Source organism: Lepus europaeus, chromosome 21, assembly GCF_033115175.1.
Source record: "Lepus europaeus isolate LE1 chromosome 21, mLepTim1.pri, whole genome shotgun sequence".
NCBI classification, from domain to species: Eukaryota; Metazoa; Chordata; class Mammalia; order Lagomorpha; family Leporidae; genus Lepus; species Lepus europaeus.
The window spans coordinates 51,996,492-52,012,629 of NC_084847.1; the positions used below are offsets into that span (position 1 = coordinate 51,996,492).

The 16,138-nt window shown below is 55.7% G+C and overlaps 1 protein-coding gene across 7 annotated transcripts in view; it reads right to left on the minus strand.

Annotated features, from left to right (window-relative positions):
* STYXL1 (serine/threonine/tyrosine interacting like 1) overlaps positions 1-16,138 on the minus strand; it is a 42,954-nt gene that overhangs the window by 16,059 nt on the left and 10,757 nt on the right. For 2 of the 7 annotated variants that reach the window (XM_062179600.1, XM_062179594.1), the window contains exons 2-5: positions 15,673-15,776; positions 9,456-9,517; positions 5,323-5,479; positions 2,461-2,606 (exon numbers count right to left, since the gene is read on the minus strand). In XM_062179600.1, the coding sequence (XP_062035584.1) occupies positions 2,461-2,606; positions 5,323-5,479; positions 9,456-9,517; positions 15,673-15,775 (468 nt within the window). In that variant the 5' untranslated portion in view covers position 15,776. Of the gene's footprint in view, positions 1-2,460; positions 2,607-5,322; positions 5,480-9,455; positions 9,518-15,672; positions 15,777-16,138 lie in introns of those variants that run through there. The other 5 variants (XM_062179601.1, XM_062179599.1, XM_062179598.1 and 2 more) reach the window with 4 other exon arrangements.

Genomic DNA, 16,138 nt, shown 5'->3' on the forward strand with positions numbered 1-16,138 from the left:
CCGGCTGTTGTGGTCATCTGAGGAGTGAACCAGTAGATGGAAGACCTCTCTCTCTCTCTCTTTCTGCCTCTCCTCTAACTCTGACTTCCAAATAAATAAATAAATCTTTAAAAAAAAAAAAAAGGTAAAAAAACAGTTCCAAAAGTCCTCTGGCTCACGTCTGAAGTAACATCAGAAGTAAGTGGGAAGTCGCACCTTAAGTACCTCTGGCTCCCATCATCCACATCAGACCCTCACCCTGACCTCAGGCCGTCACCTCTCCCCTCCCCTGTGGTGACCCCACACAGCACAGGCTAGACAGAGCCCAGGGAGAGCCCCACAACTCTGCTACCAAAAAAAAAAATCTCTGTAAAAACTCAAAGCACATCAATCAACTCTCTTCCTGCTGCTTTCAAACCCACTTCCTTTTTCTGCGGTTGGGCGGCTCAGGCCGGAAGAAGGGATGATACAGAAACACTGGGCTCTAAAGACAAGCGCACGGGAATGCTGGGTGACACCATGAGAGGGAACCTAGCCACACAGAGCCCCACGTCTTCCTCCCCTCCCCCCAGGGAGCCTGGGAGGCAGCAGGTGACAGCACAGTGCTTAGGTCCCCGTCACCCTCATGGGAGGCCCAGATGGAGTTCCTGGCTCCTGGCTTCAGCCTGGCCTGGCCCTCGGGTTCGTGGGCATTTGGGGAAGAGAACCACCAGATGGGAGCTCTCTGTCTCTCTCTTCCTTTCAAATAAGTTTTTTTTTTTTTAAGATTTTTTAATTTGAAAGGCAGAGTTACAGACACAGAGAGATCTTCCATCCACTGATTCACTCCCCAAATGGCCACAACAGCCGGAGATGTGCCGATCCAAAGCCAGGAGCTTCTTCCAGGTCTCTCCCATGAGGGTGCAGGGGCCCAAGAACTCAACCCATCTTCCAGGAGCTGGGTCAAAAGCGGAGCAGCCGGGACTCGAACTGGCACCCAGAGGGGATGCTGGCACCCCAGGTGGAGGCTTAGCCTACTACACCACTGCATCGGCCCCAAATAATTGTTTTTAAGGGAGGGTGAAATATCAGCAGAGAAAGGAGTGGCCCACACTTGGCAAAGTCGGCTGAGGGGGCTCAGAGACAGGGCACACCCCAGCTGAGCGGGGGTCCTAGTGAAGGCGGGCATTGCTCCCCAAGCACAGCATGGATTTGGGAACAGCTATGCCCTCAGAGGTCCCCAACCATATCACAAAGCCAGGCTGGAGTGCGGCAGCCGCGGCCTTGGGCTGCCCAGGGAAGGGGAGAGGTTGAGGGGACCCCTGGCGGTGGCTGAAGGGAACACAGCTGTCTCTCTTGGGGAGATCAGTGGCGAGAGAAGGGGATGGGGTGAGGCTGAACAGGGCCCCCCAAGAAACCCAGCAGCAGCACCCAGAGGCCGCCCGGGGCACTTCCTTTCCACTCGCAAGCAGCAGTCACACAAGGTGGACCCCGTACACAGCCACCCCCGCCCCCTGCAGCCAAAGGGGTGAGACCCAGGAGAGGGGGAGCTGTCCTCACACCGCTGTCCCTCTGAGCCCCAGCCCCCCACCCACAACCTGAAGCCATCTGGGGCACGGAAAGAGAAGCCAGCAGGTTCAGCCGCGAGCTCAGAGCGGGGACCTGCCCGAGCTGCCCCACACTCCATGCTTTCTTTCCTTTCTTTACAATTCTTTGTTAAATACATAAAAATAGGAAGAGCAGTGTGATAGAGTCTGTTACAGCTCCCAATCCCCTGGAGGCCAGGAGCTCCCCGCTGGGTGCTGTCACCTCACTTTTTCTGTGACTCCTAGGTCCAGCTAGGGCTTGGAGAATCAGTCAGGCGTGGACACGGGGTCTCCAGCCATGATGCTCCTTGACAGGGTACAGCCCACTGTCTGGAGCTCCCCCTAGCGTTCCCTGCCCTGGGACAGGCCTGGGCTTTGCCTAAACCTGACAGTGCCAAATTATTCACACCGGTGGACGGGGCTTCCCGGCTGCCCCCAGTTCATTCCTCCCATGCAGTCTCCTCTCCCCTCGAGCCCCCAGCCCATGCCCACGCCCAGCCCCAGCCCCAGCCCATCCACTGAGCCGGACTGTGCCCGTCCACTCTCCTCTCCCCCCAAGCCCCCAGCCCCCAACCCCGCCCAGCCCATCCACTGAGCCGGGCTGTGCCCGTCCAGTCTCCTCTCCCCGCCCCCAGTCCAAGCCCATGCCCAGCCCCAGCCCATCCACTGAGCCGGACTGTGCCCGTCCACTCTCCTCTCCCCACCCCCAGCCCCCGCCCCAGCCCAGCCCATCCACTGAGCCGGGCTGTGCCCGTCCAGTCTCCTCTCCCTGCCCCCAGCCCCCACCCCCACCCAGCCCCAGCCCATCCACTGAGCCGGGCTGTGCCCGTCCAGTCTCCTCTCCCTGCCCCCAGCCCCCGCCCCCCCTCCAGCCCATCCACTGAGCCGGGCTGCGCACGCAGCGGCCCTGCCTCACCTGGGGCATCCAGATGATCTTCTGCGTCTGGAAGAAGTGGTAGCGGGCCGAGAAGCGCTCGTAGCCCCCCTTCAGGATGAGGATGGGGTGGCGGGTGAGGTGGGCGAGGAGCCGGGCGTACTGCACGGCCGCTCCGGACGCCAGCCCTGAGAGCGGAGACCCCAGAGGTGAGCGTCCCCCTGTCTCGAGCTGGTATGGGGGCCCCTCTTTTCCCGAAAACAATGATTTGAGAAGCTGCAGCGAGGAGGAGGCTCCTTCAGGCCCATAGAAGTGGGGTAACAGTGGGTTAGTTGCTGCCTGCAGCACTGGTACCCGACATGGGCACAGGTCCGAGACCCAGCTTCTCTACTCCTGACCCAGCTCTCTGCTATGGCCTGGGGAAGCAGAAGAAGATGGCCCAAGTGCTTGGGCCCTGCTCTCCACGTGGGAGGCCCAGAGGAAGCTCCTGGCTTCCACCTGGCTTTTGCAGCCATTTAGGAAGTGACCCAGTGGACGGAAGATCCTCTCTCTGCTTCACATAATTTTTTTTTTAAAGTGAGTTAATTTGGGTGCCAAAAATGTTGAAATCCATGAACAGTCTTAAAGAGTACATTTCCCCTGTATTATTGGAAAAAAACAGTTTTTGTACCAAAATGAACCCATACTTTTTATAAGATTTTTTTATTTGAAAGGCAGAGGCAGAGAGGTCTTCCATCCACGGGCTCACTCCCCAGATGGCTGCAATGGCCAGAGCTGCACCGATCCAAAGCCAGGAGCCAGGAGCTTCCTCCAGGTCTCCCACATGGGTGCAGGGGCCAAGGACTTCGGCCATCTCCTACTGCTTTCGCAGACCATAACAGAGAGTGGATCAGAAGTGGAACAGCCGGGACTAGAACCAGCACCCATATGGGATGCCGGCACCGCAGGCAGCGGCTTTACCTGCTATGCCACAGCACTGGCCCTGAACTTACACTTTTAATTCCAATTTTCCACAAACTGAAGTACTGTCATATGAGGAAAGAAGAGTGTTATGATTCAAATATGAGAAGCAGCCTCCCCACCAAGTGGATCTCTCCCTCTAAACTCCTTCCTACCATATGTGTATCATGCTGTACACAGTGAACCCGTGGGAAATGCACTTTCGGTGGTTTCTGCTCTATTCAGAGCGAAGCCCCAATCACTCTCAGGACATCTCCTTTGTCTCACAAAGAAACCCCGTGCCAGTCTGCAGTCGCTCCTCCCATTGGCATCCCAACTCCCAGCTCCAGCGGCTGCAAGCTCCGGTTACCAACCCACCCGGTTTCTCCCTATGGATCTGTCTGTTCTGGACCCTGCACATAACGCAGTCAAGCAAACACAGGGGCGCCTCCGCCACGTGGAGCAGCCAGGACTTGCATCAGCACCCGTACGGGCTGCTGGCACTGCAGGAGGGGGCTTAACCTGCTACGCTGCAACACCGGCCCAGTAAGTTTTTTGAGAAGTTCATTTTGTTGCACACCAAAAAAGTCTGAAATCCATGCATAATTTTTTCCTAATGTGAACTTTTTGAAGGTCTATCACATGCAGGAATTTCAATTTTCTGGTACCAAGAGAAACTTAGTTTAATTCCATTTTCCACAAACTTGTTGAAGTACCCTCACATGCGTGGTGTGGTTTCGTGAGTGACAGCAGGAGCCCCTCTGCACCGTGAGGTCAGTTCATAAAAGGTTCCCTAGGGTTTCAGGGCCCAGACCAGAATCCTAGACCAGACTCCTGCAGATGGGCCTAGGGAAGAAGGGACAACTTCCTAGCCAAGGACCTCCAGGGAACCAAGTCTCAGAAGCCGGCTTCATCACAGCCAGAGATTAGCACCACCCAGTGGCAGCCAGCGTGAGTGCCTGGGCTCTAGAACCGCACTTACACATACCTACTCCTGAGCCACAGGAGGGAGAGCCCCCCCCCAACCAATGGCCAGGGGTGCTCACTCCAAAGCCAGGAACTGTACGGAGAGCAGGCGGGACTTCCACATTTCAGGGACTGAACGCTCCCAGCTTGAGGCTGGGGTGACCCTGCACTGACCTCCAAGCTTTGGGACACGAGACAGAGCCAAACCACCTGGGCTCGAATGCTGGCCCCACGCTCACCAGGTGTGGTGGTTTAAAAACACATCCCTGAGGCCAGCGCTGTGACATAGTGGTAAAGCCACCACCTGCAGTGCCGGCATCTAACATGGGCGCTGATTCTAGTCCCAGCTGCTCCACTTCCCATCCAGCTCCCTGCTATGGCCTGGGAAAGCAGTGGAAGATGGCCCAAGTCCTTGGGCCCCTGCACCTGGGTGGGAGACCCGGAGGAAGCTCCTGACTCCTGGCTTTGGATCAGTGCAGCTCCAGCTATTGTGGCCATCTGGGGAGTGAACCAGCAGATGGAAGACTCTCTCTCTCTCCTCTGTGTAACTCTTTCAAACTTTCAAATAAATAAATTAAAAAACAAAAACAAAAACACACATCCCTTGCAAACTCCTCCCTTGGAAAGGTCACGCCTGCACATTTTCCGGAGCTCAGCAACTCCAAACAGCCAGCATTACCTGTCTTAGCGTTTCTGTGGGGCCAGAACCTGCAGCCGCTGAGCTGGGAAGCCAGGCAGGGTTCCTCCCGAGGCACAGGAGCCTGCTAATACACCTGGGAAAGCAGCAGAAGATGGCCCAAGTGCTTGGGCCCCTGCACTCACATCGGAGACCTAGATGGAGTTCCAGGCTCCTGGCTCCAGCCTGGGCCAGCCTTAGTTGTTGCGGCCATTTAGGGAGTGAACCAGTGGATGGAAGACCGACCTCTCTCCCTCTCCCCCTCTCTTTCTCTCTGTAACTCTGCTTTTTGAATAAAATATTTTTTTAAAGAAGCCACCGACCGTGGATGGAATCCTCAGAGTCCGCGTTGTCTTCGTCGTCTTCATCGTCACCATCTTTCAAGGGAACCTCCAGGGAGCTGGTGTTGCTGTCGTACACCACACAGTACCTCACGCACTCCAGGTCCACGGACTCCAGCATGAGAAACTCGGGGCCCCTCTGAGGAAGGCAGAGGCCTGTGATGGGGGGTTCCACGGAGCATAGGTTCCGGGAGGAGCCCCCCACCCCCACCTCTGGCCACAGGCCAGAAGCTCCGAAGAGTGGACAGCAAGTCCGTTCAACACCGAGGGTTTTCCACACCCACACCCCTTCTGAAAAATAGCTGACCACAACTGACTGGGCCGGGGATCGGAGCCAAGGGCTGCAGCCCTCTGTCCTGGCACCGTGGCCAACTCTGGGAGAGCGGCTGGCAGCGGGGTCCTAAAACCCCCAGACAGGGGGGCGGCGAACTGAAGGTTCAGGTCAACAGGAGTTGCGAGCGAGCAGGGGTCACGAGAATGGCTGTGACCAAATGGAATTCTGTGGGAACTGGGCTTTTTGTCTTTTTGTTGTTGTTGTTGTTTACATCACTGATGTATCAGAGCCTCTAGAACAGTGTCTGGCATGTGGACAGGTTCTCAATATGGTTAAGTAAATGGTTGGCGGCACATGGGCGGGCCCTAAGCATGGTCAAGTGAAAAGCGCCTGGCACGTGGTATAAGGCACAGATACAGTTAAGTGAATGCATGGGCAGATAAGCCATGGGGCAGAGAGCAGTGGGTGAGCAGGCAAGGCAGGGAAAGGCTTAGTCACCGTAGGGTGGGTCACAGAGCAGGGCCACAGTGACCACCGGGGAGACCGGGAGAGTGCTGGGGGAGGTGATGCGGTTTTGTGGTTCCAGAACCACACAGGACCCAAAAGGGCGTCCCAGCGCTCAGAGAGGCCGGCCGGCTGGCAGCCACATCTACACTTCTTATGCTCACAATGCTCCCCATAAACTCAAGTGAATCAGGGGAACCTGAGTCACAACCTGGTCTGGTCGAGGCGAGCGCCCCAGCACGCACCCGCTAGCGGGACTGTCTTTTTAAAGATTTATTTAGGCACCAGAGCTGTGGCGCAGCAGGTTAAAGCCCCAGGCTGCAGCACCAGCATCCCATATGGGCACCACTTCAAGTCCTGGCTGCTCCACTTCTGATCCAGCTCCTTGCTAATGCACCTGGGAAAGCAGTGGAGGATGGTCCAAGTGCTTGGGCCCCTGCACCTGTGTGAGAGACCTGGAAGAAGCTCCTGGCTTCTCAGCTCCAGCTGTTGCGGCCATTGGGAAGTGAACCAGCGGATGGAAGACCTTTCTGTAACTCTTTCAAATAAACAGAATTTTAAAAATGTATCTGGGCCGGCACCATGGCTCAACAGGCTAATCCTCCGCCTAGCGGCGCTGGCACACCGGGTTCTAGTCCCAGACAGGGCACCGGATTCTGTCCCGGTTGCCTCTCTTCCAGGCCAGCTCTCTGCTATGGCCCGGGAAGGCAGTGGAGGATGGCCCAAGTGCTTGGGCCCTGCACCCCATGGGAGACCAGGAGAAGCACCTGGCTCCTGCCTTCGGATCAGCGTGGTGCACCGGCCGCAGCATACCGGCCACGGTGGCCATTGCAGGGTGAACCAACAGCAAAGGAAGACCTTTCTCTCTGTCTCTCTCTCTCACTGTCCACTCTGCCTGTCAAAAATTAAAAAAAAATGTATCTGAAAGTCAGAATTACGGAGAGAGGGGGAGAGAGATATTCCATCTGCTGGTCCATTCCCCAGATGGCTCCAACGGCCCAGGGCTGGGCCAGGCCAAAGCCAGGAGCTTCCTCTGGGTCTCCCATGTGGGTGCAGGGGTCCAAGCACTTGGAACATCTGCTGCTGCTTTGCTCAGGCCATCAGCCAGGAGCTGGAACAGAAGTGGAGCAGCCAGGACTCGAAGTGGCACCCATACATGTTGCAGGTATTGTAGGCAGCATCTTTACCTGAGAGAGAGAGAGAGAACACAAATGTCCAAGACAACCTGGAAGACGAGCAGGAGGCACCTGGGATGGTGGGGACCAGCAGGAAATTTCCCAGCTGGACATGGGCTGGGGCAGGAACAGCCTCCTGCCGTCTGTCTGAGCCCATATGTACCGAGCACCTGGGAGATGCTGGCGGGGACAGCATCCGAGACACAGACAAGTAGATGCACCGTGGCTGTCAGAGCCCAGGCCCGAGACAGCCCCACGTGCAGGGGGTCACACAGCCACATCGCCCAGGTTTTAAGACATCCTCTAATGTCAGTCATAAGCCACCTTAACAAGATACTCATCAAACCCTGTTCCAGTGGCCCAGGTGGGGCAAGGCGGCAACCGGCTTCCAGGGAGACCTGAACCAGGACTCACACCCATGCCTGGCTCGGGCTCTCTCCCCAAGGCCCTGCCCTTGGCTATGCCCCCAATTCCACCGCCAGGTTGGAGGCACATACCCTTCTTAGATTCCAATTCTGATTGGCTCCCCATGGCCAGTCGCTGTGGCTGAGGTAGGGACGTTGCAAAGAGAAAGTTAAGGACCCTCCCAGAACAAACAAAGGGCGTCAGTAACTATATACGCATGGGCAACCTTATAGCGACCCTGTAGCCTTCAAGCAGGCAATGGGATTGTGTGTAACCACGGAAGGGAGACAAAGAAACCAAGCTTGTACAAAAGGCAACCACTGCTTTGTTCCCGGGCGCAGTCGTTTGGATATGAATCCAGCCGGGCTGCTTCGTTTTTCTGTCCAAACACCCCGCAGCATGGTCGGTGCGCGGATGCTTCTTCAGGGAGCACCAATGGGTGGAGCGGGGAGAGGCAGAGCCCCCTCAAGACGGTGGGGGAGCAGAACAACAACAGACGTCTCCCCCACCTGCTTCTGGGGGAAAATGAGCCCCCCACGTTAAATGGGAAGCATGTGTGTGACTTAGAACCAGGGGAGCGTGACCGTGAGGAGGCTGCAGTGGGTAGGGGAGGGCTGGGAGAGCCAAGCTGGGCAGCTTCTCGTCCTGCTGGGGCCGGGGAGTCCCTGACGGTCTCACCGTGCTCCCCGGGAAGTTGGGGAGGTGCGGGCAAGAGCCGTCAAACCCGAGCGAAAGCTCGAGGAGAGAGAACATTTCTCTTCCGTCAGCATCAGGGGAGTACGCAGACTTCACAGCTGAGCTGGGAGCTGAGGTCCCCCTAACGCGGAGGGGCTTGGAATAGGTCACAAAAAGCAGAGAAACGTCTGAAACAGGGACCAAGAGCAAGAGGCTGTGGCCAGGGGACTGAAAACCCAGGCAGAGACAAAGTGGGCACTGCTGGGCGGGAATGGGCCGAGGCAACTGGCCAACCCTGGGAAAGCACAGGAGCCAGGTTAGGAAAAGGACACGGAGGGAGGACGCGAGGCCCAGAGGCCGTGGGGGTGGGAAGCAAGAGCGGGGATCTGCCAAGACCATGTTTTAGAATCAACTTGGCAGGACTACCAGTTGCACGTGATGATTGGAGCTGTGAGCCTGGGTGACGTCCTTCCAGAAGGGTGACAGCCCAGCAGTCACCTGCAGGCGGTGACACAAGGCGAAAACGGAGCAGGACCGAGGAGAGAGGAGACCAGGGAAGTGAGCAAGAACCTAGTCGGGCCTGCAGAGGCCAGGGACGGATGCAAGCGAAGGCGGCCGGGCTTGCCACGGGCTTGTGGGCGTGGGGAGAGGGCACGGGGACTTCTGTAGGGGTCTGCCCACCTGTCGGGAACAGGGAGAGGAGGGAAGGACTGCCGTCTTTGGGGTGCAGCGACTCTCCACGGCTTACTGCCTGGTCACTGGGTAGAACAGAAGCTTCCTGGGGCGGGGGCAATGGACGGAGGGCATCTCGCACTCTGCTGTAGCCCTGGAGTCCGGGACAGAGCCTGGACTTGAGTGTGTATCTAGGGGAACGGAGCTGCTGTGATGGGGGAGGAGACGCTTTGGGGAACACGTGAGAGGTGTGGACCCTCCCCCACACCAGTAGCTACAGAGACAGCAGTCCTGCCTGTGGCCCGCAGTACCCTAGGGCAGGGGGCTCCCCAAGGACGGAGGACACCATCTCCCATGCCTGCCCACCCTCCCGCCACGGGACTGGCCTGCCCTGCCCCCGGCCCGCACACCTTCTTCACCCGGATGGCCGTGATCACGTGGCTTTCGTCATACTCCCGTTTGGATCGAACATCTGTGGAGCGAAAAGGACGTTGCTGAACGCCGGCCCCGGGAGGGAACGCAAGGTCAAAGTCCTCCCATCGCCATCGACGGGAATGCCTCCATGAGCTCGCGGAAAATGGAGCTCATTGTTTATACTCGTGGGGCTGCCGTGTGGCCTAGCAGGTAAAGCTGCTGCCTGCAGTGCTGGCATCCTACATGGGCGTCGGTTCGAGTCCCGGCTGCTCCACTTCTGATCCAGCTCTCTGCTATGGCTGGGAAAGCAGTGGAAGATGGCCCAAGTCCTTGGGCCCCTGCTCCTGCATGGGAAATCCAGAAGAAGTTCCTGGCTTTGGATTGGCACAGCTCCGGCCATTACAGCCATCTGGGGAGTGAACCAGCATATTCTCTCTCTGCCTCTGCCACTGTGCCATTCAAATAAATAAACCTTCTTTAAAAAAAAAAAAAAGAGAGAGAGATTTATTTGAAAGTCAGAGTTACACAGACAGAGAAGGAGAAGCAGAGAGAGAGAGAGAGAGAGAGAGGTCTTCCATCCACTGCTTCACTTCTCAATTGGTGGCAATGGCTGGAGCTGGGCTGATCTGAAGCCAGGAGCCAGGAGCTTCTTCCGGGTCTCCCATGTGGGTACAGGGGCCCAAAGATTTGTGCCATCTTCCACTGCTTTCCCAGGCCGTAGCAGAGAGCTGGATCAGAAGTGGAGCAGCCAGGACTCGAACTGCACTCATATGGGATGCCGGCACTGCAGGCGGCAGCTTTATCCACTAGGCCACAGTGCCAGCCAAATAAACCTTTTTTTAAAAAAAATGTTTATACTCATGCAAAAATGTCAAAATCCAGATTTGTTTTTAGTATTACACATTTTCATATATTTTTGAATACCCCTCGTATGCATGGATTTTTATTTATTTTTTGCACAAAAGAAACTTTAACTCCATTTGCCACGAGCTTTGTGAAGCTCCCTCATGTCTGTTTGGCAGGCAGGCGATAGTGGTCAGTTTGAGACTCGGGGGTGGGCAGTCTCACACTGTGGGCTTCTCGCAGCATGACCCCCCCATTATAACCCCCACATCCCCTCAAAGGGCAGTGAGACTGGATCGCTGATGGGAGAGGGATTTTCTCCAAAAAGCTGGGGAGGCCAGAGAGCAAAGGCGATCACGCTCACACTAAGGCCCCGCTGGGTTTTAGACCCAGACTCAGACCCGAGAGCAGAGCACAGGAGCTGACACAACACGCTGACGCCCGGGCAGGACGGCTCGCCGGGTGTCACTCCCTTCAACGGCAGGAGGCATGTGGAACAGGAGCCAAGCCTCACGCGTAAAACCTGAGACCTAACAGATCTCTGCTCTACTTGTGGGGGGTGGGGGGACCACACACGAAGATGTTTCTGCCCACCCATGTGAGGCAGGGGGTTAAAAAGCACCCCCTTGGCCGGCGCCAGGCTCACTTGGCTAATCCTCTGCCTGTGGCACCAGCACCCCAGGTTCTAGTCCTGGTTGGGGCGCCAGGTTCTGTCCCAGTTGCTCCTCTTCCAGTCCAGCTCTCTGCTGTGGCCTGGGAGTGCAGTGGAGGATGGCCCAAGTGCTTGGGTCCCTGCACCAGCATGGGAGACCAGGAGGAAGCACCTGGCTCCTGGCTTTGGATCGGCACAGCGCCAGCCGTAGCAGCCATTTAGGGGGTGAACCAACGGAAGGAAGACCTTTCTCTCTGTCTCTCTCTAACTCTGTCAAAACAAACACCCCCAGGGAGCCGAGACCAGGCCTGTTTTGTGCAGACACTGGATCCACAGACGATTGGCACTTGGGGAGCTCTGTGAAGATGCATCGCAAAAGCTTCCCATAGACACCTTCTCTGCTCCCCTGGAAAGAGGAGTTCGTAACAAGCCAAACCGCACGGCAGGCACGGAGAACCGGAGCCAACACGCCATCACGGGGAAGGAACAGAGTCAAGCACGACCCTAGCCGCCCTCAAGAGCTGCTGCACGTCGCACGGTGAAGCCCACACCCCGGGGGGAAGGCTGGTTCCGATCCGGCTTCCTGGTGACGTGCACAGGGAGCAGCAGGCAATGGTTCAAATGCGGGAGACACGGCTGGAGCTCCCGGCTTCAGCGGGGCTCAGCCCCTGTTCTTGTGGACATTGAGGACTGAACCAAGGGAGGGAAGATCTCTCTCGCTCCCTTTCAAATAAATAAATCTTTTTAAAAAAGAATGAATGAAACAAGGAGTAACAGAGGGAGAAAGAGGGCGAGGGAGAAAGAGCTCAATCTTCCATCCACTGGTTCATTCCCCAAATGGCCACAGCGGCCAGGGCTGGTCTGGGTCAAGGCCAGGAGACAGGAACCCCATCTGCATCTCCCATCTGGGTAGCAGGAGCCCAATTACTTGGGCCATCGTCTGCGGCCTTCCTAGGCACATTTCCAGTCCAGAGAACAGGACTGGAAGCAGAACAGCCGGGACTAGAACCGGCGCTCTGATATGGGATGCCAGCAGCTTACCATGCCGCCGCACAACACCAACCCCTCTGCTTTCTAATATTCAAGGATTACCTGCTGTTACTAGGACCATCTCTGCTTTATTCTGGTTACTATTTGGAGTGTCTTCCTACATTTTTACTTGGAACCTATTTGTGTCTTTGGATCGAAAGTGCATCTCTGTAGACAGCGCACAGATGGAGAAATTTTAACCCATTCTGCCAACCTTTATCTATTGATTGGGAGCTTAATCCATCCGAAGCAATCACAGATAAAGACTCAATTCTACTCTTCTGCCATTTGTTCCCTGTGTCTTGCAGCTTTTGCTGTCCGTCACTGTGTGTTTAGTTGGTCTTGGGTGGTGAAGTCCCTTCTCATTTCCTGCCGTGCGTACGTGTTGCGTTTGCCCACTTTCTTGGTGGTTACCGGGGGGTTACATTTGATGCCCGTATTAGGGCATTTTCCATGGCAATAATGAACGTGGGCTGGGTAGTGTGTAAGGAAGGCAGGCTCAGTGCACAGTACGGGAAGACCAAGAGCATGGCGCCTGCTTCTGCCCGGCCCTGGCGTCACGCTGGTGGGAGTATGTGTGGAGACCACCATGTGGTGAGATGGGGCCAGGAAGCAGGGAGGCACCGTGTTGCTCCCACAAGAACTCACTGCATAGCCCCAGCACTGAGCCCCTGCCAAGGGCCACGCGGTGGCCTCGCTACATCCCACAGGTCCAACCTGTCAAAGGCCCCTCCGCCTCTTTACTACCGCGATGGGAACCCAGCTTCTACCCATGAACCCTGGGAGGACAAAGTGCATCCCGACCACAGCAGTACCCCGAAGTTAGAAGGCTCCCACCCGCATTCATACCGGCTTAACCTCAAGGAGCAAAAACTCTGCTCCCTTACAGTCCTCTCCCCACTCTTAGGTTGCTGGTACAAAATTCTCATACCGTGTGCCCCAAAACATAACTGTTTTAAGTGCATCAACCGTTGAAGCCGAAGAGCAAACAGTACTAGCTTTTCTGATTGCCCGTCTGCTTATCTGTATTGAGATCTTTATTACTTCCTCAACAATGAGCTACTGCTGGGTATCCTTTTTTTGCTACTTTGCAGGATTCTGTTAGTGCTTCCTGCAGAATGAGTCCAGTGCTAACGAACTCCCTCAGTGTTTGTGATCTAGAAACATCGGATTTTAGGCCGGCGCCGCGGCTCACTAGGCTAATCCTCCACCTGCGGCACTGGCACACTGGGTTCTAGTCCTGGTTGGGGCACCGGATTCTGTCCCGGTTGCTCCTCTTCCAGGCCAGCTCTCTGCTGTGGCCCGGGAGGGCAGTGGAGGATGGCCCAAGTGCTTGGGCCCTGCACCCGCATGGGAGACCAGGAGAAGCACCTGGCTCCTGGCTTCGGATCAGCACGGTGCGCCGGCCATTGGAGGGTGAACCAATGGCAAAAGGAAGACCTCTCTCTGTCTTTCTCTCACTATCCACTCTGCCTGTCAAAAAAAAAAAAAAAAAAAAGAAAAGAAAAGAAACATCGGATTTTCTCTCTCGCTTCTGAAGGGCAACTTGACCGGGTATAGGATGCTTGGTTTTTTTCTCTTAGCAATTAGAGTGTGTCAGCCGCCTGCCCCGGCCTCCAAGGTTTCTGACGAGCAATCTGATCGTCTTGTTGAGGATCCTTCGTGATGGGTCACTTCTGTCTAGCTGCTTTCAAGACTCTCTGTGGGAAGCCGGCACTGTGGTGTGGGGCACTAAGCCACCGCCTGCAATGCCAGTCCCACAGGGGCAACGTGCTGGCTGCTCCACTTCCGATCCAATTCCCTGCCATGGCCCAGTGGGATGCACCCCCGGAATGCATGGATGGCTCCAAACACAACAGCAATCCATGTGCTACACCACACGGACAGAATGGAACATGAGAACCCATCTCAGTAGATGAGGAAGTAGTTCCACAGTTTCCACAGCCATTCATGTCAAGAAAACGCTCAGAACAGTATAGAAGGGAGTTAGCAATGAAACCAGAAACAAAAGGCACCCAGATTGGAAAGAAAAAGGTCAAAATCTCTCTGTGTACAAAAGACATGGTCATATATGCAGAAGACCCTACCTAGAGACTCAACTACAAGTTAGAACTAATAGGCCGGGCCGGCGCCGCGGCTCAATAGGCTAATCCTCTGCCTGCAGCACCAGCACCCCGGGTTCTAGTCCCGGTTGGGGCGCCAGTTCTGTCCCGGTTGCCCCTCTTCCAGGCCAGCTCTCTGCTATGGCCTGGAAGTGCAGTGGAGGATGGCCCAAGTCCTTAGGCCCTGCACCCACATGGGAGACCAGGAGGAAGCACCTGGCTCCTGGCTTCAGATCAGTGCAGCACGCTGGCCATAGTGGCCATTTAGGGGGTGAACCAATGGAAGGAAGACCTTTCTCTTTCTCTCTCTCACTAACTCTCTGCCTGTCAAAAAAATAAATAAATAAATAAACAAGTAGTAAGATACAAAGACAACACATAAAGGTCTTTCTGTGCACAATGAACTACCCAATATGAAAATTAAGAAAGTGAGGGCTGGCGTTGTCACAAAGCAGGTTAAGCTGTTTCTTGCAATGCCAGCATCCCATATCAGAGCACTGGTTCACGTTCCAGCTGCTCCACTTCTGATCCAGCTCCCTGCTAATGCACCTGGGAAAACAGCAGAGGACGGCCAAAGTATTTGGGTCCCTGCCACCCAGGTGGGAGACCAGGATTCAGTTCCTGGCTCCTGGCTTCAGCCTGGCCCAGACCTGGCTGTTGCAGCCATTTGGGGAGGGAACCAGCAGATCAAAGATCTTCCCCCATCTCCCTCTCTCTCTGCCACTCTGCCTTTCAAATAAATAAATCTTTAAACAAAAAAATAGCCCAGAACATGAGTCTTTAAGATTTATTTACTTATCTGAAAAGCAGAGAGAGAGAAGTCTTCCATCTGCTGGCTTACTCCCCAAATGGCGGCAATGGCCGGGGCTGGGCTGATCCGAAGCCAGGAGCTTCTTTTGGGTCTCCCATGTGGGTGCAAGGGCCCAAGGACCTGGGCTATCTTCTACTGCTTTCTTGGGCCACAGCAGAGAGCTGGATTGGAAGTGGAGCAGCCGAGACTCAAACCAGCACCCATATGGGATGCGGGCACTTCAGGTGGTAGCTTTACCCGCTGGCCCCAAAAAGCGAGTCTTCCAGGAACTTTTAGACTTTTTTTTTTTTTGACAGGCAGAATGGACAGTGAGAGAGAGAAAGACAGAGAGAAAGGTCTTCCTCTGCTGTTGGTTCGCCCTCCAATGGCCGGCGCACCACGGCCGGCGCACCACGGCCAGCGCACCACACTGATCCAAAGGCAGGAGCCAGGTGCTTCTCCTGGTCTCCCATGGGGTGCAGGGCCCAAGCACTTGGGCCATCCTCCACTGCACTCCCTGGCCACAGCAGAAAGCTGGCCTGGAAGAGGGGCAACCGGCACTAGAACCCGGTGTGCCAGCGCCGCAAGGCAGAGGATTAGCCAATTGAGCCGCGGCGCCAGCCTGGAACTTTTAGATTTAATCTGGAGTGATTTCCAAGTCATTTTATAGCCAGTAGCAGCAATTTGAGCTAATAAGCCTAACAGCTTTGCACCCTTGTTTGTCCCCTCCCTCCCAAACGTTAACTGTGGCTGGAGGGTGCTGCCTCTCAACACACCCAGGCCTTGTCAGCACTCACCCAGTAAACAGAGGTAGTTGGGCTCAGCTAACCTGGAGAGCTTCGTGACCTGATTCAAGATGTTATAGAGCTCGGTTGGTTCACACAAGACCAGATCAGCCATCCTACGGGGAAGGATCAACAAGGCACAAGCTGAGCACTCCCGTGTTAGATGAATGAGCACCAAGTACGGAGCTGAACTACATCAACCCTCTCTAAACATCCCTTCAGATGCAGATGGAGGTAACAACATTAGAGACCTCGGAGGCTCAGGAGCCTGCACAGTGGTTCAGACACCCACAGCCCGTATCCCAGTGCCTGGGCCCAAGTTTCCACTGCACTTCCAGGCCGGCTTCCTGCTGATCCGCACCCTGGGAACAGATGATGGTTCAGGTGCTGTGGTCCCTGCCACACATGTGAGACCCCCCCCCCCAAGATGGAGTTCCAGGCTCCTGGCTTTGGCCTGGCTTTGGCCTGGCCTTGCCCT